Source organism: Sapajus apella, unplaced genomic scaffold (genome assembly GCF_009761245.1).
Source record: "Sapajus apella isolate SASKATOON/1434 unplaced genomic scaffold, GSC_monkey_1.0 scaffold78, whole genome shotgun sequence".
NCBI lineage: Eukaryota > Metazoa > Chordata > Mammalia > Primates > Cebidae > Sapajus > Sapajus apella.
In genome coordinates, this window is record NW_022437018.1 from 2,370,008 (window position 1) to 2,393,099 (window position 23,092).

The 23,092-nt window shown below is 38.5% G+C and overlaps 1 protein-coding gene across 15 annotated transcripts in view; it reads right to left on the bottom strand.

Annotated features, from left to right (window-relative positions):
• ANK3 (ankyrin 3) overlaps positions 1 to 23,092 on the bottom strand; it is a 677,335-nt gene that overhangs the window by 133,004 nt on the left and 521,239 nt on the right. For 13 of the 15 annotated variants that reach the window (XM_032252635.1, XM_032252648.1, XM_032252646.1 and 10 more), the window contains 7 exons: positions 21,315 to 21,512; positions 15,881 to 15,979; positions 7,797 to 7,895; positions 7,606 to 7,704; positions 7,013 to 7,108; positions 1,395 to 1,467; positions 1,162 to 1,224 (listed from right to left, as the gene is read on the bottom strand). In XM_032252635.1, coding sequence (XP_032108526.1) covers positions 1,162 to 1,224; positions 1,395 to 1,467; positions 7,013 to 7,108; positions 7,606 to 7,704; positions 7,797 to 7,895; positions 15,881 to 15,979; positions 21,315 to 21,512 — 727 coding nt within the window. The remainder of the gene's footprint in view (positions 1 to 1,161; positions 1,225 to 1,394; positions 1,468 to 7,012; positions 7,109 to 7,605; positions 7,705 to 7,796; positions 7,896 to 15,880; positions 15,980 to 21,314; positions 21,513 to 23,092) is intronic. The other 2 variants (XM_032252639.1, XM_032252638.1) reach the window with 1 other exon arrangement.

Genomic DNA, 23,092 nt, shown 5'->3' on the forward strand with positions numbered 1-23,092 from the left:
ATGTTTCTCAAAACAACATTTACAAACATTGAGCCAGATCCTCCCAGGTCCCTAAACGACCACCAGGTCATTAGCTTATTGGAGTGTGCAGTCGCTGGCCACAATGCATTACAATGGGAAGCCATTGATTAGATAACAAAAAGGTTAAAGTGGCTTCGGATCAGATAGGCTTTTCCATTATTTAGGTTCCCACTGAAATTCGTGCAAATCAAAGAAAGAACTAACACAAATTAAAATGGGGAAGATTACTTAAAGGCAAAAAAAAAAAAAGACTAGCAACACTAAGACTAACCCAAAAGAAAACTACTGCATGAGAGGGGGCAAAAGAGGTCACAATATAGTAGAATGTGTTTGATGGTTTCCCATCATTTGGGAGAGTCAAATTATGCAAAAAAAAAAAAAAAGTTAAATATAATTTTCCCATGGTAAATATCTCATTATTTCAGTGAAACTCCAAAATGTATCATCTGTACAACATTTACTCACTATAAAAATGCTAGTTTTCCAATGGACCTTTCAAAGATGCCATACATTGATATATCTATATATCATGATATACAGATATCATGGTGAAAGTATTGGTTTTTAAGCAAGACAGAAACCAATTTCTTAAAACACATAAAGCATAGCTACAATAATATTTTGATCTCTTTCAGTAAATCATTACTGAAAATTTCTATTTCAAAAGTTTTTTTCAGATTGTTTTCATTATTAGTTCAAGATCTTTTTTTACAAAGTTAAGCAGAATGGGCAAGTCTTAGGGCATTTAAAAGGACTCCCTGTAAGGAACCTTCTCTTACTTGTTTTAAGAAATACTGTAATCATAAACATTAATCAGTTTTCTCTTTCTAGATTTCAGACGCAACCAATAAAAACATTAGTATTCTGTTTGATAGAAACAGAGAGAAGGCAAGTAATCCAGATAATTAGTGACACTTTTATATGTTAAAGTTAGGGAACCATTTCAAGGAAAGATAAAGAGACTTAAAAGGGAGAACTAACAATTTTACCAGATACACATTATTTAATTGATACACAAATTATAATATCAAGATAATATGAAAAGTTAGTAACTCAAGGAAATATTATATTTCAAAGATAAGAAATGAAAGATAAAGTTGGTAGTAGTTAAGTTTCATCACAATAAAAATTTGCAAATACCTTCTTCAACATCTGAGATATATTCACCATCACTGAGGATTTCAGGGGCATTGGCTTTACGAACTGCATGATTTAAGTGAACAATATAAGTGGATGAAAAATACACACTCTTGATATTACAACAAAACATTTCAATATTCCTGAAAAACGTTTTTGGAATGAATTTTCTTCAGGAAACAAACAAAATACACAGTCACTCATAATTATTGTGAATGCAAAGAACATTTTCATACCTTCATCATCAGACATATCAAGAACTTCATTCATCGTTTCTGGAACATTCATTTTGTGCTTCTCTGTGATGGTCTGGTAACAAAAAAGCAGTCATTTTAGTGTGAGCAGACTGTGCATTTTAATGGGTCTATTCGTTTATCTCTGAATTAATCAGTTTCTTGTGAAATGCATGTGTTGAATATCTTGAATCTCCCACATATAAAATGACATCAAAATTTTTGTCCCTTAGTGGCATAAAGGCGGTCACCATATACAGAGCCCAGGAATACAAAATGAGAGAATTCTAGTGGCAAATCAACACAGCTTAAAAGATTTAGGTCTCTAATAAAGCTTTTTAAAGGAAAAGAGAAGATTCTGCCCCTCCTATTCCACTGCTGTACTTTTTCATGGTCTGATGAATCTGTCACTGCGTTCCACTAAAGGTTTTGCTTAGCTGAAGAGAAGCCAAATGAACTGCAAGAAGTATGTTTCTATCACTTTTGCAAAGCTTTCCATCTATTTTGTCTTCTCCTCTTATATGTAATTTTAATTCCTAAGATAAACCAAAATATTAAAATAACACTTAAAACAATGTATATGAAAAGATACTTTAAAAGTGATGCATTGGCAGGATCGTTTTGGCCTCCCCCAAAATTTAAAGAACAGTATATTATGGAGCAAATGCCTACTGCCTCAATTACTTGCCCTTTGATAACTTAGATTATATCCATCCAAAAGACACTATCAGCATCACAGTGAGAAAATCTTAATGACTTGTCTAAAAGTGATTGTTTTTTTAAAAAAATTCTCAGCATATGAGAGACCAATGGTACAAGGGAAGACACACATTTAAATAAGACAACTGAAAAAAAGCCAGGTTGTTAAAACTAAAAAGAGGTACAAATTCATTGTTTCTTAGAGACAATACTTGGTAAATGTGATTTCTACCCCTATCCCCAGTTATTGTGTTGAAATAAAGCATTACTTGATATCTTTTCCAGCATGTAATACTGCAATGGAACACTGGTAAAAATAAACTTTTATTTTTAGAAGAGTTTGAGATTTATAGAATAATTGTGAAGATAGTATAGACAGTTCCCATATACCCCAAACCAAGTTTCCCTTATTATTAAAACTTCTATTATTATTATTTGAGATGGAGTCTCTGTTGCCCAGGCTGGGGTGCAGTGGTGCAATCTCGGCTCACTGCAACCTCTGCCTCCCGGGTTCGAGCGATTCTCCTGCCTCAGCCTCCCAAGCAGCTGGGATTATAGATGTGTGTCACCACTCCTGGCTACTTTTTGTATTTTTAGTAGAGATAGGTTCACCCTGTTGGCCAGGCTGGTCTCGAACACCCAATCTCAGGTGATTCACTGCCTCAGCCTCCGAAAGAGCTGCGATTATAGGTGTGAGCCTGGCCTATTATTAAGATCTTATATTAGCATGGAACTTTTGTCACAATTAACGAATCAACATTGATACGTTATGATTAAAGTTTATATTTTATTCATTTTTCTTCAGTTTTTGCTTAATGTCCTTTTTATGTTTTAGGATCCCATGGAGGATACTGTATTATATTTAGTTGTGTCTTCTTAGTTTCCTCTGGGCTGTGACAATTTCTCAGACTTTCCTTGTTTGTTTTTTGAGATGGAGTTTCCCTCTTGTTGCCCAGGCTAGAGTGCAAAGGTGCGATCTCGGCTCACTGCAACCTCCGCCTCCTGGGTTCATGTGATTCTCCTGTCTCAGCCTCCTGAGTAGCTGGGATTACAGGCATGTGCCATCATGCCAGGCTAATTTTGTATTTTTGGTAGAGACAGGGTTTCTCCATGTTGGTCAGGCTGATTGGTCTCAAACTCCTGACTTTAGGTAGTCCACCCATCTCGGCCTCCCAAAGTGCAGGGATTACAGGCATGAGCCACCATGCCTGGCCAATTTTCCTTGTTTTTTTTTTTTTTTTTTTTTTTTTTTTTTTAATTTAAGTTCTAGGTTACGTGTGCAGGATGCACAGGTTTATTACATAGCTAAACAAATGTGTGCCATAGTGGTTTGCTGTACCTATCGACCCATCACCTAGGTATCAAGCCCCACATGCATTAGCTATTTATCCTGATGTTCTTCCTCCTTGCCCACAGGCCCCAGTGTGTTTTGTTTTCCTCCCCATGTCCACCTGTTCTTATTTTTCAGCTCCCACTTGTAAGTGTGAACATGTGGTGTTTGGTTGTCTGTTCCTGTGTTAGTTTGCTGAGGATAACAGCTTCCAGCTCCATCCATGTCCCTGCAAAGGACATGATATCATTTCTTTTTATGGCTGCATAGTATTCGATGGTATATATGTACCACATTTTCTTTATCCAGTCATTTGGGTTGACTCCACATCTTTGCTATTGTCAATAGTGCTACAATCAACATACACATGCATGTATCTTTGTAACAGAATAATTTATAATCCTTTGGGTATATACCCAGTAATGGGATTACTGGGTCAAATGATATTTCTGGTTCTAGGTCTTTGAGGAATGGCCACGCTGTCTTACATAATGGTTGAACTAATTTACATTTCAGACAACAGTGTAAAAGCATTCCTATTTCTCCACAGCCTCAACAGCAACTATCGTTTCTTGACTTTTTAATAATCGCCATTCTGACTGGTGTGAGATGGTATCTCACTGTGGTCTTGATTTGGATTTGACTTTCCTTGGTTTTGATAAGCTTGACAGTTTTACAGTGTACTGGTCAGATATTTGTAGAATATCCATCGACTAGGGATTGTCTGTTTTAGGGATAAACATCACAGAGGAAAAGTGCCATTTCATCACATTGTATCAACCGTATGTACCATCAACATGACTTATCATTGTGACTTATCAACATGACCTTGATCATATGGCTGAGGCAGTATTTGTCAGGTTTCTCCATTGTAAAGTTACTCTATTTCCCTCTGCTTCCACACTTTTTTCTTTGGAAGGAAATCACTATGTTCAGCCCACACATAAGCAATGGGGAATTATGTCCTACTTCTTTGAGAGTGAAGTATTTTCATACATTATTTGGAATTTTTTAGCCTGAGAAATTTGTGTCTTCTTTTCCATTTATTGAATTACTTCTATATAACAGTATGAATTCCCAGATATTTATTTTATAATTTGCACTATACTTCAATACTGTTATATTTATTTATTTAGGTCAAATTGTTCCAGCTGTGGCCATTGGGAACTCTCAGTTTATTCCTATGTCCCTTCCACATACCCCCACCATTGTGTCTGTGTATTATTTGCTTTGGGTCAGGGAAGGAGGAGCATTTCCTTACTTTTTGACACTCTAAGATGTTCCAGGCTCATCTAATATATTTCCTGTGCTAGTCTCGGATTCAGCATTTCTCCAAGGAGCCCTGGTTGCTTTCAGTAGAGAATGGTATTAGCAACCAATATCTGGGTGCTAGAGGTGTTCTGCTCCTTACATATGAAGAAATTGGGTATTTTAAACAATGCAGTTTCAAAAGATACAATTCACATCTTTTGAATATCAGCTTCTATCTATTCAGTTTGGTATGCCGTTTTGATTGTAATCTAATTAACTAAACCATCTTTCTCAGCATTGCCACATCATGTATTTTATTCATATGGAAAAGACATTCTCTTTTCGTTTTGAAAAACTGAAGTTTGCTTATAGAATCAATGGCTGCCGGAGTCCCAGTAACTGGCTATACAAATATCATGCCTGTGGTGGAGACTGCGCCATAGTTATTAGCTTAAAATCATACACTCCACCCTGAATTACATCAGTCCTGTCTAAGCTAGTTTACATGTAATCACTAAAGCACGGCTGACAAGGTGGTGTCTCAGCTTGAGAGAATACACCAACTACCACAATGCTGGAACAAGCCTTAGAAACTTCTACGGACTCTTTTTTAATCAACATGAATATTTCTTTTGGTGGAAGCCTCATGTCTTCACTAAGCAAACTGGACCTTTCCCATTAGCATGCAGAGCGTCTTCTCTGTTTTGCAGAAAGTCACCAACAAGGACAGCTGAGAGTGAAAAGGCACTTCTGTATACATTCTCTCCTCTGATAGGAACCTTTGAGACTTTTCTCGGCCTTTCAGATTTTTTGAAGCTGTAACTTGATCTTGTCCTTAACTCTACTTTCTCTTAAAGCTTTTTTGATTTTGAAGAATCGTTTTGAAATTTCCTAATGGGTGAGAAAGTAATTTAAATTCAACCAAATAAGATTTGCATTTTGAACTTCTACATGTCTCAATTCTTTTAACATTGAAATAGAAGTATTAATATTATAGGTTTATTGCAATGACTTCAAATCTTTATAGCATTGTGACACTCGTCTATTGTTAAATAGTTTGTCCTCTTCTTCTCCTGTCCTATCCTAGATAGAGCAATATGGGATATAAAATTAAAGGTAATAAACATTATTGGTTTGAACATTTTTGGGGGAACTTAATAATAGATTTTAATATAATGAAATACTCAAGAGGTGTATGAAAGCAACATGTAGAAATTTATCTCTTAGACAAAGTGCATCATGAAGTTCAGAATGTGTGCTGGTTGCTAATCATTATTCTATTCCATTAAAACAATTGTTTTCTCTTTTGCAAGTTACAACATTTTTCTCTTGGAATCAGCAGGCTTATTTTTCAGTTTCTAATGACTAAGAATGATACATCGAGTAAAACTGCCAGATAACTCAAACTGCAGGTAGCTACAGAGACTCTCAACCCATGTTTTTCACAAAAAGCACTAGGTATACAAACTAATTTGCAGATACTAACCATTTTCTCCTTCATGTTAGAAGGTGGTGGGAGAGAAAAGGGGACAGAGCTGATAATTCAAAATGTTCCAGAGTCCTATATTTACTCTGAACAGAGTCAATCTCAGGCCTATGTGTTGAGTCATGGAGTGAGGAATAACTCAAATAAGCCTCTGATATCATGTAATATTTGCTCTTAATTCCAAAGTTATCAACTCTTGATGCTGTTCAAAGACCACAGATGGGGTTGAAAAGAAATGACTTATCCTAGAGGCTGCAGTTTATAAAAGTGTGTTTGAGCAATAGGGCCTCCTGGTAAACATTCACTTTAAATTCTAACAAAACAGCCCATTGTTTTTCTTCTAAAAACTCTTATAGGTAGACAGAAGATGAGCGACAGTAGCAGACAAAACCAGTCCTGATTCCATCTGGATTTGTTTTTAAACAATGTAAAAATTTTTCACAGGAATGACAACGTATCCATGTACCATTTGCACATTAAAACATTTTTAAGGAACCAACTTAGAGTTTTCAGTTTTTTTACATTGTCAAGGAAGGATGTTAAAAAATTTCTGCCTTCACCACTTCATTAAAAAGTTGGTATATCAAAGCAGACAAATAACACATTTAGTTGTATATGGAAGTAAAAACTCCGTAGCTACAAATGCATCTTTTAAATAGGTATTCATAGTGTTTTAAATTTTTATTCACATTGGCGGTAAGAATTCTGCTGTCCTGACTGCTAACAATGAGGCAACTGTATTTTACAACACGGTGCTTCGTTTATGAACGGGAAAAATATTCATCTCAGAAAAGCCCAAGAAAACTGGCTGAAAGCTGGCTCCTAGGAAAACAAGGCTCTGCATTCCTTACTTACAGTTGTGGTCATGGTCTCTTCGGTCACTATTTTCAGGGTGTCCACTACTGAGATGTAGCCAAGGCGCCGGGCAATGCCAAGGGCAGTATTCCCATTCTGGCAAAAGGAAAATGTGAACCAGGAATTAGCAAGCCTTATACCACATTTTTTTTTTTTTTTTTTTTTTTTTTTGCTGATACAAAATCAGACCCATCCCACTGTCATACACAAAAAAGTGTTTCATTAGAGACATACCTTGCACAAAACCCACCTAACCTGTTTGTACTCATAGAGCAAAGTCGGGGCAGCTACACATGCAATCCAAGAAGTTTTTCATGTTCCAAGTAAGCAATCAATGAAGCCAACACAATTTCTTTTTCTGACATGTGTACTTCCTACTAGGTGACAATGCAATCAGTAGTTTTCACATATAAAACACTAATCACCTCTCTTTCTGAACAGCTCTTGTTATTGTTCATGGTTCTTTTTTTCTCATTATACTGAATGCTCTGTGTATCCCTCTTAATGGAAGTACAATGAAAAATGTAAGAAGACACTACAGCCAGGCCCATCTATCTCCTCCCTCTTCTCCTGAGCTGGCCCTGAGTGCTTACCACGGTGAGTTCATTGGGGGAGGCATTGTTCTGAAGTAAGACGTTTATTATATGCGTATGTCCCTGCTGCGCTGCTTGATGTAATGGCGTATACCCATTCTGTAGAAGGAAGATGGAAGAGATGATTCTTACTTCCTTTGAAACAAAAATAAATGATTTTGGTGGAAACAAAAAAGAAGGAAGGAGCTTACCTTTGTTTTGGCGTTAACTTTTGCAGAATGCTGGAGCAGGAAATTAACAATCTTGATATTTCCATAGTGGCAGCCCACATGCAGTGGTGTGTATCCCATCTGTAATTATTATTTTTAAAAAGCATTATAATTATACTTTTACTAACAGCTATACTAAACAGAAGCAAAATCATTATTTAACCTTTCTTTTTGAGCTGGAAAAAGTAGGTGTTTTTTCCTTCTCTTTTTTAAAAAAAATGCCCTTGATAATTCTCAGCATAAGACTTAGGTATAAGTTAAAATACCATTGCCCATAAAATTGTTAGCTCCCCAGAGTGCTTTATTTTTTATCAGCTTATCTTGTTCTTAGAACTTTTCAAGACAGAAAGGAAAGATGGAACAATTGATAACATAGACAGACTGACTCAGTGGCTTCTTGTTCAGGGTCAGAAAAGATCTTTACAGAGTCTTGACTTGTTTATTGAATATTTTCTGAAAGCTTAAAATCTAGGCAAAAATGAAGTGGCTAAATAATAACACATGGCAAGAGGTGATTATCAAAATTCCTGATAGAGATAGGAAGATGCACAGAAACACTAAGAAAGAGAGGGAGGCTGGTGTGACCTCAGGTGGTCTGAGAAGTATGAACTTGAACAAGGTATACCAAGATCGTTAATCTTTTGCCTTCCTCCCTAGAGTCCCAGAGTTTGAAAACCACTGATTCACTGATTTAGACAAAGAAATGGATTGTTTCTCAAATTAGTATCCACTGACCCCTGAGGGTCTGCAAGTTTTCTCTCTCTTTTTCTCTCTCTCCCTCTCTCAGTGTGTGTATACAACCTAGATAATTTTTTTGAGATGGAGTCTTGTTCTGTCACCCAGGCTGAAGTGCAATGGCGTGATCTCGGCTCACTGCATCCTCTGCCTTCCAGGTTCAAGTGATTCTCCTGCATCACCCTCCCAAGTAGCTGGGACTACAGGTACATACCACAACACTCAGCTAATTTTTGTATCTTTAGTAGAGACAGGGTGTCATCATGCTGGCCAGGATAGTCTTGATCTCTTGACCTCGTGATCCACCCACGTTGGCCTCCCAAAGTGCTGGAATTACAGGCATTTGCCACCGCATGCAGCTGATAATTATTTTTTTAAAGTAAGGGTATTCCAGATTCTTCTCTAGAGGGTATGTTCGTTAAAACATACTGAGGAAGGAGACCCCCTCCTCCCAAGCTTCTAAGGCCATCTCCCTTTTAGCCTTCTACATTGCATTTCAAAAGGAGAAGTTAAAAGTCAGCCAGAGTTGGTGCTGCTGGTCAGGTCTAAAGGATTACCTCCCCCACTGCTAACCACAACCCTATCTATAGACCACGGATACGGAAAGGAGTAATTTTTCCTGGAAGGCATTGTTCTTGCTCAGCTGCTCAGACCCCCACCTAGTGATGTCCCCCATGCTCTCGATCCTCTCACATGTGCAGCTCTCAGACGGTAAGCCAAGGTTTTCTTTGCTGGGGAGCTCGGATGTTGAGGCATCTATGCCACCGCAGCTCCCAGATGAATAAAATGACCCCTTCCTTCCCTGTTTGGTGTTTGAGAGGTTTGTCTGCAGCCCTCCTGCTTCGATACTACCCTGCAATTTCAGAGCCCCTGTTCATAATGACACTGGCAGTACCAGATCTCTGAAAGGGAGAACATTGCAACATTTCTAAACAGGAATGGGGGTGGGTGATCCATGTTTTCAAGGGTCTGTATCTTAAGTGATGGTACTGGTGTCTTCATGGTAGCCCCAGTAAATGGATACATTTGAATTCGAAAAAGAGATGTCCAAACCACAACTGATTGTAGAAGGTGAAGATACTTTACCACGGAGGTACTGCCCTAGAGAGTTGACTCTTGGTAGACTTTGTTTCACCAAACGAACTGCCAGTGCACCCACATTGACCAGACTGTCCCTGATAAGCTCACCATAACCACATGTAGGGAACTGACTTCCAGCCTCTAATGACCCTTAATTACACGATAGAGGATATTCCTTTTTGGTGATCAGAATCTATTTGCCTGCTTTGCAGGGTTCTTCTTTTCAGTACAGAGGAACTCAGATACTGCACCCATGATCAGAATACTGTTTAATAAGGGAAGCTTGAAAATAATGTATCCAATCAATGCTTAGTACAATTGGTTTAACTGATTGAAGTAACATTATTTCCAAGTTCAAAGAACTTCCCTTACAAGTCAAAACCATGTGGACCCAATATATTTTTAAAATCTAAATATTAAAACATTCTTTGAGATTTTAGTCAATTTGCCTAAGGTACAATACAACCATTTCTAATAGTTGTTGAGATGGACGTGTTGATTAGATTTATACGTGTGTGTGTGTGTGTGTGTGTGTGTGTGTGTGTCTGAGACAGGGATGATTAGTTTTATATATATATAAATATATATACACATACATACATACATATGCATATATATATATATATATATATTTGAGACAGGGTCTTGCTCTCTCACCAGGCTGGAGTGCAGTGATGGGATCATGACTCACTGGAGCCTTCCCTTTCCTGGGCTCAATCTATCCTCCTGCCTCAGTCTCCCAAGTAGCTGTGACTACAAGCATGCACCACCACACCTGGCTAAATTTTCTATTTTTTGTAGGGATGAGGTCTCACTATGTTGCCTAGGCTGATCTCAAACTCCTGGGCTCAAGTGATCCTCTTACCTTCACCTCCCAAAGTGCTGAGATTACAAGTGTGAGCCACCATGCCTGGCCTAAATATTTTAATGTACAGGTTCTATTCATCCTCGTAGCTTCCTATCTCTTTCTTATGAAAGCTCTAAATCATTATAATTTAATTCTAGTCTCCCCCAACCTCTCCAACCCCCATCCATACATCTCTGAATTCTCTTACCATTCTCTTCCTTGTTTGCTATGCTCTAGGACACTGGTCCTGCTGTTCCATAAAGTGTTTTGTCAAAAATACCTGGGTATGGCCATGAAGATTGAACTTGCATTCAGAGAAATCAGATGCCGGCTCTTCCATTCATTGGGGTTAACAGCATTCCCACACAAAATAGCACCTTGCATAAATACACTCAGATGGGATGGGAGAAGTTCTTTCCAATCAGCAGCAACAAATTTTTCAAAGAGTCACTATTTTTTTCTTGAGTAGTTAAATAAACAAGCAAACCAAGAGCCATAGCTCTGCGAACTGAGCAGCCTCTGCCTCTCCTTCTTCTCACTGATAACATCATTACAAGTTGATTAGGTTTTTCCTTCCTGCCTTTGGCAACACTGGATAAAGCTCAGCAAAACCCTGCAAAATACATCCGAGTCTTTAACAACTTTCCTTCCTTTTTTCCTCTCTTGACTGCCACGTAGTAGATGTTTCTGTCCATTCACTCATCAGGCTGCACTTCTGACTGATGAGAACGAGGGAAGGAGGGGCTCAGCAGCCAGGAGCCTGAACCTCAGAGGCAGACTGTCTGAGTTTGGGACTCAGCTCTCCTACTTACTATCTGTGTGAATTTGGACAAGTTATTGAACCTCTCTGTGCATTGGCTTATGTATTATAAAATGGACTTTAATAATGGTACCAACCTCATTGTGTAGTCATAAGGATTAACTATGTTAACAAATACTTCAACAGTGTCTGATACATCGGGTTAGCTATTATTACCTCGTGCTGAAAACAGTGCCTGGTAGATCATCAGTATTCAATAAATGTCTTATATCTTGGGTAAATTAATGATTGAAAACAGGAAAAGATAATGTCAGGTGCAGTGGCTAGCGCCTGTAATCCCAGCACTTTGGGAGACCAAGGCAGCAGACCACTTGAGGCCAGGAGTTCAAGACCAGCCTGGTCCACATGGCAAAATGCTGTTTCTACTAAAAATACAAATAAAAATTAGCCGAGGGGTGGTGGCATGTGCCTGTAGTCCCAGCTACTCAGGAGGCTGAGGTGGGACAATTACTTGACCCTGGGAAGTTGATGCTGCAATGAGCCATGATCATGCTTGTGTACTCCAGCCTGCGCAACAGAGTGAGACCCCATCTCAAAAATCATAATCATAATAAATAAGAAAAAGAAATGGTCATTTCCACTCTGGCTCAGCCTATCCCACTTCTGATACCCCTTATAATTTTGCTAACCATTTTCTTATGGTATGCTCATCTCAGCTTATAGACATATTTTCATGTTCCCATCTTAGAAACAAAAATCATTCCTTTCAAATATCTCTCCTTTTCTCTAGGGTTCTATCCTTTCAAAACTAAACTTCTTGAAAAACATAATCTTCACTCACTGTTCCATTCCATTCTCCATACATTTCACCATCTCCACTACTCTAGTCAAATTGCTTTTGAATATCCCAAGTGCCCATCCATGCATAGCACGCATGTCCCCGGAGCTTCTCTATCCGAAACACCTTGACAGTTTTTCATAGTTTGACAGCCCTGTCGTATTCTTTCCTGATTTCTCTTTTACCTTTGGACAGGGCCCTCTTCCACCTCCTCCATCCATTGTAAAATGGAGTTGATCCCAAGGGTTTTGTCTTTGCTTTGTACCACACTTTTCCTTGAGGATCACATCTACTTTCACAGTGTCAGCTAATGCATTTATTCCGATGATTCTGAAATCTGCATCTTTCATCCAATCATCCTTTCCTGCGTCCATATCAATAAATGAGTCATTTATTGAATTTTCCTACTTGAATCGCCCCTAGGTAATCTACGATTCGACACACCCAATAAAAACTCATTGTCTCTTTCCCCAACTGGCTTTGTCTCCTTTATTCTCTGTCTCATTGAATGGTACTTGTGATCACCCAGTTACACAGGTCAGATCCTTAGTTTCATCTTGAATTTCACTCACTAGCTTCTCCTCAGTCCCCACACATAAATGATCTTCAAATCTTAACTGTCTGTATATCTTTTAATTGTTTCTCAAATTTCTCTCCTCTTCCTCATTGTCTCATCTGCCACTTAGTTGAGGACTTCTTTATTCTTTATTTGGGCCTCACAATAGCCTAACTGCCCCTGCTCTAAGCTTTATAATCAACTTATTCTTTGCATTGTTTCCCAGGATCTTTGTAAAGCAGATTGTTGATGTTATCACGTTTGTGCTTAAAACCTTCAGTGGCTTCTCAGCGCAAACAGGATAAAGAGCTGAACAGCTTAGCCTGGCACATTAAGGCCCTCTGAGATCTTCTTAATTTTCTAGCAATATCTTAAGACATAATCCCCATTTTTCTTCTCATGTTCCCATGATACTGTATCAGCTGTAGCTTCCTCTATCCTACCTTCCTTTGTCAAAAAACATAGTTATTACCTAATACTCTAAAATTATATTTCTAGATACAGATACATGGTCAAAATCAGGCTTTGTAATAATTAGCTTTGGGAACTTGTGTAATTAATTTTTCTGTGCCTCAGTTTCCTCATCTGTAAAATGGGGATGCTAATTTTACCAGCCTCATAGAGCAGCTGTAAGAATTAAAATAATAAATACAAAGCACTTAGAATAATACCTGGCACAGAGAAAGCGGGTAATACCTTGTTCTATTTTATGATGATGATGACTTTGTTAGTATAATACTATGTGTTTTGCTCTCTAAACTATGAATTCTATGAGGATAAGAAATATATCCCCCAGATAAAAATTTGGTGACCAGTAGGAAATCTATAAATGAATGTGAAATGAGTAAGTCTCACATAAGTTCTCAAAGCTTCTTATGCTTTTACACACATTTAAAGAAATCTACGTAACTCCCGATCCCTAATCAGTGGCCTCTAAGAATCAGTGCCTTTCAGGGGTGGACTAAATAAAATGCTTCCGGACATTATTCTTCTAAAAAGCAAAAGCAGGGGCTTCATCTCTATCAACACTGATTATTAAACCCTGTGGCACAATTTAGTTTAAACTCATTTAGCGAACTTCCAATGCAAAAGGTAGGTGGGGTATAAAGGGTCAGCAAACTGGAGGAGTGCCAGGGAGAGAGAACTGCAATGGCTGTTACTAGGATTTTCCAGTCTTTTCCTCATCCGAGAGAAGAGGACTTGATATTTTTATTATTATTAATTATTTTTTCAAGTAAGCCAATGAGTTGAATGGTATACATCCCACCTGTGGGCTGCCTGGGGATGTCTTCTTTACCAGTGAGAAAGTGAACATTCATGGGATACAAGAAGCTCCTTATTCACAAAATTAAGCAGCAAAGGAAGCCATCTATCTGCACTTCTGCTGTGCTCTAATTATGGGGCAATCATGGCTTTACTTCCTTTTGGTGGCTGTGACCTTTGCAGAGAAGAGAAAGGAAAGGAAAAGAACTTGTAAAGGACAGAGAGATGCTTTCTGAAGTGAGATGCTCTCCTCCATTTGTAAAGGGCTGGAAAGGTTACATGCCTCAAGATATTACATGGAGTGCAATCCGTAGCCAGGCGCCATGGCTCGTGCCTGTAATCTCGGCACTCTGAGAGACCAAAGTGGGTGGATCGTCTGAGGTCAGGAGTTTGAGACCGCCCTGGCCAACATGGCAAAAATCTGTCTCTACTAAAAATACAAAAATTAGCCGGGCATGGTAGCACGTGCCTGTAGTTCCAGCTACTTGGGAGGCTACGGCAGGAGAATCGCTTGAATCCTTGAGGTGGAGGTTGCAGCAAGCCACCACACTCTAGCCTGGGTGACAGAGTGAGACTCCCTCTTGGAGAAAAAATGACTGCCAATTGGGACCTGAGTCGGGCTGGGTTAGGAGGAAACCGTGGCAGAGTCCTGAGACTCGTACATCAAGGGGCTGTGTGTGCAAATGGGAAACAGATGGAGGGAGCACAGTACTTGTTTCTCTCCTCCCCCACCTGGCCTTGAGAATCCTCCCCGTACTCCCTGGCTGAATTTTAGGGCATGTCTTGGATGTGCTAGGGCAGAAAAGTGTTGAGAAACTTGACCCAGACCTTGCCTTCTAGAATTTTATATCTATAAGGAGGAGAGAGAACCTAATAAAGCGTTTAAATCTCTCTCTTTCTGTCTCTCTCTCTCTCTCTCTCTGTGTGTGTGTGTGTGTGTGTGTGTATAAATAAAGCAATATGGAGTGAAGACATTTGCTATGAAGTTGCAAATTTCAAAAGTCAAGAATTATTTCCTGATGAAAGTATTCAAGCAACATAAAGAAAATACGTTAAATTCAGTCTCATTTTGGTGCCTTCAATACCCTTTTACCTGGCTAATTTGGGGTACTATTTCTGTATTACTAATAACTTCAATATGTCCATATACCTCAGAACCTGCCTATATTATATATAAATATTTTATTCACATTATTTAGTAGTCATTCTTTTTCATGTCAAACACGGTATGTAGAGAGAAAACATGTTAGAGTAGATAACACAAATCTGATATGAAGAAATAACAAAATTAAGCATCTAAATTTTTTTCAGAGAAATGTGATTATTGTGAAGCTGTAGCTTTAATGATAACATGAAAAATCCTTTTTTTTTTCTGTGTTTGAATTGTGGCATTTGGATTAATCAGCAATTTTGTTTTCTTTTTGAAATGAGAGCTATTTGTCTGAGAGGCGAACACACGCTTGACCAAACAATCCATAAGGAATTTAGTAAGTGAGTAATAATTAAAGAAGCCTTAATTTATCCTGTTTCATAAATCATGCTGAACAAATGTGGAGGTCACAAATTATAAGTTTTTCTATTAGTCTATTTGTCGGCATTTTAAAAACCCATCACAAAAACTAAGAAAGGTACAAGCTTTCACACTCTGCCCCGAAGGACGTATCTGTTATAAGGAGGCTCAACAGCATTAAGATGAGGGCAATTGCTATGCAGCTAGGATAAAGTACCTAGGCCGTTAAAGACAAAAGTCCCTGGAATATGGCAACCAGAGACTTTAGTGTCCCTTGCATAAATACACATTTATTTCTTTTGTTTGTTTTTTTTTTTTTTTTGAGACAGAGTCTTGCTCTCTCGCATATACATTTAAAATACCACATAGAAAAGAGATGATTAAAGGGTTTATTCTCCTGATACAATTATGGTTTCTTCCTTACAGCAGTCACCAAATGGACACATTCTTTTCTGTGTAGAAAAGGAGGGGCTATACCTTCGTCTGGGCGTCCACATGAGCTCCTTGGTTTACGAGGACTTCTGCCACATTCACTCTATCTTCTTGAGCAGCCAAATGGAGTGGGGTCAGGCCACTCTGCAAAAGATTCAAAATGCACAGTCATCTTACAGGAAGGAATGTCAGACACAAAGCCATGCTTGAGAAACCATTTGTGAATTCTAAGATGGTAAGCTAAGAATTTCTATGTTTAAAAAAACTGTGGAATAAATTTCTATGCTTCAGAGGCTGAGGCAGGTGGGTCACTTGAGCCCATGAATTCAAGACCAGCTTGGGCAACATGGCAAGGCCCCCATCTCTACAAAAATTGGCCAGGTGCAGTGACATGAACCTGTAATCCCAGCTACTTGGGAGGCTAAGGCAGGAGAACCGCTTGAGCCCAGTAAGTGGAGGTTGCAGTGAGTCGAGCTGGAGCCATTGCACTCCAGCCTGGGTGACAGGAGTCAATGAACCCTGTCTCAAAATAGATAGATAGACAGACAGATAGATAGACGACAGACAGACAGACAGATAGATATAGATAGATAGACAGATTAGATAGATAGATAGATAGACAGACAGACAGACAGACAGACAGACAGACAGACAGATGGAAAATTGTAGGCATATTCAAAAGTGTAAGAAATGGAGTGAGCCTTGTATACTTACCACAGACTAAGCCATTATCAAAGTTTTCCTATATTCATTTCATTTATCCCTCTTTTCCTTTTCATTCATTTCTTCGTGGCAGTATTAAAACTAATCTAGACATTATAATTTTCCCTCATATACTTCGGTGTTCATCTCCAAAAATTAGACTCTTTTTTTTTTTTTTACAAAATTATGCAAGAGTTTTAATATATCACCAATGGCACTAGCTTTAGCAAAAAGTATTTAAATGGTATCTGTTTACAAAGTGAACATTGACATATGCTGATATTTTCTCCATATTAATTCGCATGGTCTAATGCATATTTTCTGTATGTCTCTCTTGGTAGGAAAGATCGCCTATGAAATGTATTGTGAATGCTAGATCATGAGAATTTCCAGGTCATTTAGATGATGTGTGGGTTTAACAAGACTGATACAGTATTTGAAACTAACCCTATTAGAAAATTTGCAGAACACATGGTTGCTCTCATGACCAGGAAAAATATTACTGACTATACTCTGGTTTTTAAAAAACTTTATAAATTGTAAAGCATTTTCAAAATAATATTTCAGAGAAAGTGAGTTGGTGTAAGTGCTTTCAGATTTTTTGCTTTCACCTATTATAAGCACAGAAGTTAATATCTTAATGCTGGACGTCTTCCCTCCTCTCTATTATCTGTGCAATGAAAACATCAGCCTGTCCTATTTGTCAGAGGAAAGGAGGGAATTAAAGGCAGTTTCAGGAAGAGCGCAGAGCCTTCTAGATTTGAAACGTTATTTATTCAGGGGTTGCTATTCCATCAGAGCAATTATAGAACTCAGAGAGAATCAAGCTGGGACTTTTTAATAATGTTTATAGAATTTTGGAGGAAGCTCACTCAAACAGAATAAAGGGGAAATGGGAAAAGGGGGACTGATGTATTCACTTGAAATTCAACAAAAATAAGCCAGGGCCAAAACTGGCACCACCCAAACCCTGACCTCATCACAGAACAATGTTCCACGTTCTACTTTAGAGGAAATAAAATTGTCGGCCATAACATTTTGTGCGTGTCATGGTCACCTTTTCTAAGTTTGAGATTCTCAACACTGAGGATACTTTACTGAGTAGCTCTCAGCAAAGACTGAGAAATGTGTTGTGGGCGTGTGCTGTCCTCTCATGCTCCCATGCCCAGGTGCCTGCTGCTCACATGGCAGACCCACTCACTGCATGGAGTCACTTCAGGCCTCACTGGCCTCTTCTGTCTTCTTGTTTCACTAAAGGGCCAAGTTATCACATTTATGTGCAAACCTATTTTGTGCTCACCTCTATTAAAAAATCATAATCCTGCATTTAAATTCTGTTTTCCTGCTTGTCTTCTTCAACCATTGTGAGCTTGTTGAGGCAAGTACTGTATCTTTAATTTTTATATAACTAGTGTCTAGCACCTAGCATTTAATCCACCCATTCACTGATTAAATCAGAGAAAAAAAATTAAACCGTCTTCTTAGGTAGAATGGGATAAGTTATATAAATAACATTTTATTTTTACATTTGTGGTTATGATTTCAAAGATTTCAAAAAATAGTATGAAGGTAACCACAGCCCTGTTTGAGTTCAGAAGTTACCTGTTAATCTTTTATGGCATTTTAACCATTGCTCACTTTAAAAATGGCATTTATTTGAAACAGAGGAAACTTCAAATCAAAATAGCAACGGCACTGTTGAATATTCTTTCAGTTGTATAAAAAATATAGCCATGGGGTCTGCAAAACCTATATGGGAAAATAGGGGCATCAAAAGCAAAACTGAATCCAATAGAACACTAGCACTTCGGCAGTAACTTGGGGTCCATGTTCGTTTTTCCTTAAAAGTACTGGGAAAGTGCTGGTTACTAGTAAGGAAAAAGAAAGCAAAAACAATCAAGTGTTTACTTCAACATATATTATGAAAGCTAAATCTTTCTTTTAATAGTTATTTTATAGCAAGGAAATAAAATGTAGTTATATGAGAAGAGGAAAGGGTAGGCAGGAGCAGGGAGGAGGGGACAGTGAGGAATGGATGCTTAAAACACCAGCAGCTCGGGAAAAACTGACAAAAACAGAGTTTCTTATTGAATAATAAAAAGTTGTGCTGCTTTTTCTGTTTTCATATCAGGGCATATTTGGTACTTTATACTGAAAATGACAACGGAGAAAGGAGGCAAGGATTTACAAATGCTTTCTCATTAGATCGTTTCTAATGATAAGCTGAAAGTTAAAAGTATTAAAAGTTCTCCAAAGTTCCTGAAGTTCAACATGCTAATGAAAAGCCAGCTATTTTTAAGAATTCCCTTAGGAATATCTCTGCTTGTGTATCATTTATTCAGGAAGGTGGCCAGAAATTTCCAGGTTTCCCTTGTTTACTGTACATCTTTGGGTTTTCAGAATTTCTTTTGTTAATTTCCACTCTACTAAAGCAAGCACTGAGAAAATTTTTGCCCTAAATATTTTTAGTTTAAAATTACTCTGTGAGTCTAAGGTGAATTCAGGCTAGGTATATATTGTACTAGCTGGCTGCAGGATTTTAAAGAAACAAAGTCAATCACACTATAGTTTGGTATCAAACCTACTGAAAATATTCAATTAAAACCAATTGTGATAGTATTACATTGTTTCTGGAAGAACTGATAAAATATCATAGGCTTACAAGAGAAAATACACTGTAATATATACCAGCATGTGTTTCAATTTGAGAAACGCAAGGTCCTCTTTGTCATAAAGACAAGTTGAGTTTTGTAACAAGCCATTAAAATTCTGGTCTCTAAATTGGTATATAAAACTGTAGAAAATTCAAAAGGTCAAACAAATCTTAACTATAATGATTTGAAATTGCTTTGTGAGTCCCATTAACGCTGAGACATGTACTCCTAAAAGGAATGTTTAACAAGAAAAAAATAAAATTAAAAGAATGTGTTTGCTCTGTAATGACCGAAAAATATTTTCACAATACTAAAACCAAAAAAAGATATCTCTGGTCTCCTGTGTATGTCTTTTGGGGTATGGAATTTGTTGAAAAATACCTTGAGAATTCAGATTAGTATGGAGTAAACTCTTTCCAAAATTGTAAAAGCTCCAAAATTAAAAAAACTATTTTTTCCTACTTAAAAAATGGTGCTGAATGTTATCTCAGTGGATCCTCACTGCATCTCATGAAATCAGTATTGTTATCTACAACACTTCCTATAGGACAAAACTGAGGCTCAGAGAGGTAATTTAACTCGCCTAAATGACACAGCTCAGAAGAATCCAACTTAGGATTCAAACTCTGTGATTTCAAAACACAGGCACACGTGTTAAAGGTATTTAAATTACTTGTTTCTGCAACATAAGACTATTGTTATTTTGAAACTCTACTTCAATATCTGAGCTAGGGCTGAGAAATGTCACAGCTATGCCCATGCCCAGCAGGTAGAAGAGAAGCTAAATGCCAGAGAGTGGAGGTTATCAGGAATCCGAGAGTCCTTTTGCATGGTTTCCCATTATCTAAGACTTAGAAACACTTATCTTGTGTTTTGGGCGAATCTTAGTGAGCAATTCAGCAAATCCAAATTCTTTGATACATACAGCGAGAGGCAATAACTTCATTAACATGTTTCTAGTTAATTGCGGGCTGAACTTTTGCTTTGCTTGATAAAACTCTTTTCTTCCTGAATAATGATGATATCAAAGATGAGGGTATGGGTGTTTGAAGAGTTTAAGGAACAGTCTTCACAAGTTTATTCAAAATGGCCAACAACTTCTATCTACTCCATAAAATAGCTACTCTAAATTTGTTATTAAAATGAACTCATGAAGGCAGCAATGTTTCCCATTTCTCTTTGTAACCTAGAACTGAAAACTGGATCAGCAAGGAGCAGGAGCCCAAAAATGTTTGTGGCATAAAGCAATGGGCTGCAATTTACAACTTCTTTTATTTTTTTATTTTTTTGAGACGGAGTTTCGCTCATGTTACCCAGGCTGGAGTGCAATGGTGCGATCTCGGCTCACCACAACCTCCGCCTCCTGGGTTCAGGCAATTCTCCTGCCTCAGCCTCCTGAGTAGCTGGGATTACAGGCACGCACCACCATGCCCAGCTAATTTTTTGTATTTTTAGTAGAGACGGGGTTTCACCATGTTGACCAGGATAGTCTCGATCTCTTGACCTCATGATCCGCCCGCCATGGCCTCCCAAAGGCTGGGATTACAGGCGTGAGCCACTGCACCCGACCCAACTTCTTATTTGCTATGTCGTGGTGAAGTAACAATGGTGGTCTTTAACATTATAACAGAACTTTATGTTACTACAAAAACTTTGTGGACTTCATTTTCATGGCTACATGTCTATAGTGCCACCTCCATATACACTCAGTTGCATGACTGAATTATTTATTTACCATTATCTTTCCTTCTCTCTCTCTGTCTTTAAAAAAAAAAATAAAAAGAGACCGGGTCTCACTCTGTCACCCAGGCTGGAGTATAAAGAAGTAATCACGACTCATGGCAGCCTCAATTTTCTGGGCTCAAGCAGTCCACCCACCCTGTCTTCCCAAATAGCTGGAAATTAAATGCATGAGCCACAGCAACTGGCCTATTTACCATTTTTCTTATTGTTTAAACAGACTGTTTCCAAATTTTTGTTCTGGTAAGTAACACTTTGGTAAACAGCTTTTATTACACTTTACACATCATATTTGACCCAGATCTTCTGTGAGTTCTCAGTGACCTTTCTGAGGCGTGAGGTTTTGGTGAGCCGCATGCTTTGTCAAGAAAGAAGTGGGTTACCTTATTGCTCAGGTTCACATTCGCATTTCTACCAAGGAGCAGCGACACCATGTCCACGTGCCCTTCCTGCGCTGCAAGATGGACGGAAGCAATTCCTTGCCGGGTAACTGCGTTGGCATCAGCACCATATTCCAGCAGAGTTGTCGCTATGTCCATCTGGTTCTTTTTGGCAGCAATGTGCAGTGGCGTATAACCATTCTGTCAACACAAATCACTTGGTCACATGCCCAGGAACAAGATAAAAATGTGCACAGTGCATTTTCAAATAGTATATGTCTCTTTCTAGTGGTTTTCTATGATTGCTTAAGAAATCATGATTAAGTAGGCAAATACTGGTAAGCCAAGTGGTACCATGAATATAGTGTGCTCATGTCTCTGGCATTCCTAAGCAGGGAAAACATAATTTGTTGATTTCCTTATTTTTATTTTTTGAGACAGAGTCTCCCTCTGTCACCAGACTGGAGTACAGTGGCGCAATCTCAGCTCACTGCCACCTCCGCCTCCTGGGTTCAAGTGATTCTCCTGCCTCAGACTCCTAAGCAGCTGGAACTACAGGCATGCACCACCATACGCCCAGCTAATTTTTTCTTTTTTTGTATTTTTAGTAGAGATGGGGTTTCACCACATTGGCCAGGCTGGTCTTGAACTCCTGACTTCGTGATCCACCCACCCTAGCCTCCCAAAGTGTTGGGATTACAGGCGTCAGCCACCATGCCCGTCCGGAACGGTGGTGGCTGACGCCTGTAATCGTGGCTGGAAAACATAATTTAATATGGATACTTTAATCAAAAAGAGTCAGAGTATTATTGGTTTTCCAAAAGGAATATAGATTTCCCTTTTACAGGAACTTACGTTACAACAGGCTCAATAATTACTTGCTTTATTCAAATTGAGGACAGGAGGAAGAAGCAACAAACAATAAGTTATCATTAGGGCATGTTCAGAGCCATTCATTCTTTTATTTGAAGAACACCTTTCATGGCCATCTATTGCTTACAAGTTGAAATTTTTAATTTTGCCAACAACTTCATGGAAATTAAGACACTATCATCTCTTGTCATTTGGCCCTTTTGCTTCTTCTATTGTAAAACTTGCCTTCATGCTGGTCTGTCATCCTGAACGTCCCCCAAACAGAATACAGTCTCATGTTTCTCTGTCTTGCCTTACTCTGCAAGAATGCTTTTCCCCAACATGATCAGGAGCCAGCATCTGTCAGCTGAAAATTCAGCTCAAGGGTCACACCCTCCATGAGGTTTTTTATTTCTTCCCACTCCTCAAGCCTCAGCCCAACCCCCACCCTGACTGACTCTTATCAAAGTCCTGGGGATATTTAGTGGCACACTCTTTTGTTTATTTATCTGTCCCCTCCTACTAAAATATACATTTGTTAGGGGCACATATTGTGTTATATTTGTCTTTGTATCTCTCTAGTGCCTCACAATAACTGACATATATTAATTACATGAAGAAAGGAATCCTCAGATTTTGAATCAACAGTACTAGAGCTTTCAGCACATTCTGGCATCCTTCTCTTGGCTGATCCCTGATGCCCGGAGACAGACAATCAAGACCCCCTTGATAAGCTGCTAGTTAGCTGTGCCTGAGGAGCCATTGGGGTCTCCTGCCCCAACAAAGAGTTTTGGGGGATGTTGCCCTGGTTTACAGTCACTTATAAGAAGGGCAAGATTCCACTTTGACATGGACATGAATCTGAGTATAGAAAATATGCCAATGACAAATTAGAATTTTTCCATGGATAGGAACATTTACAGAAGGAA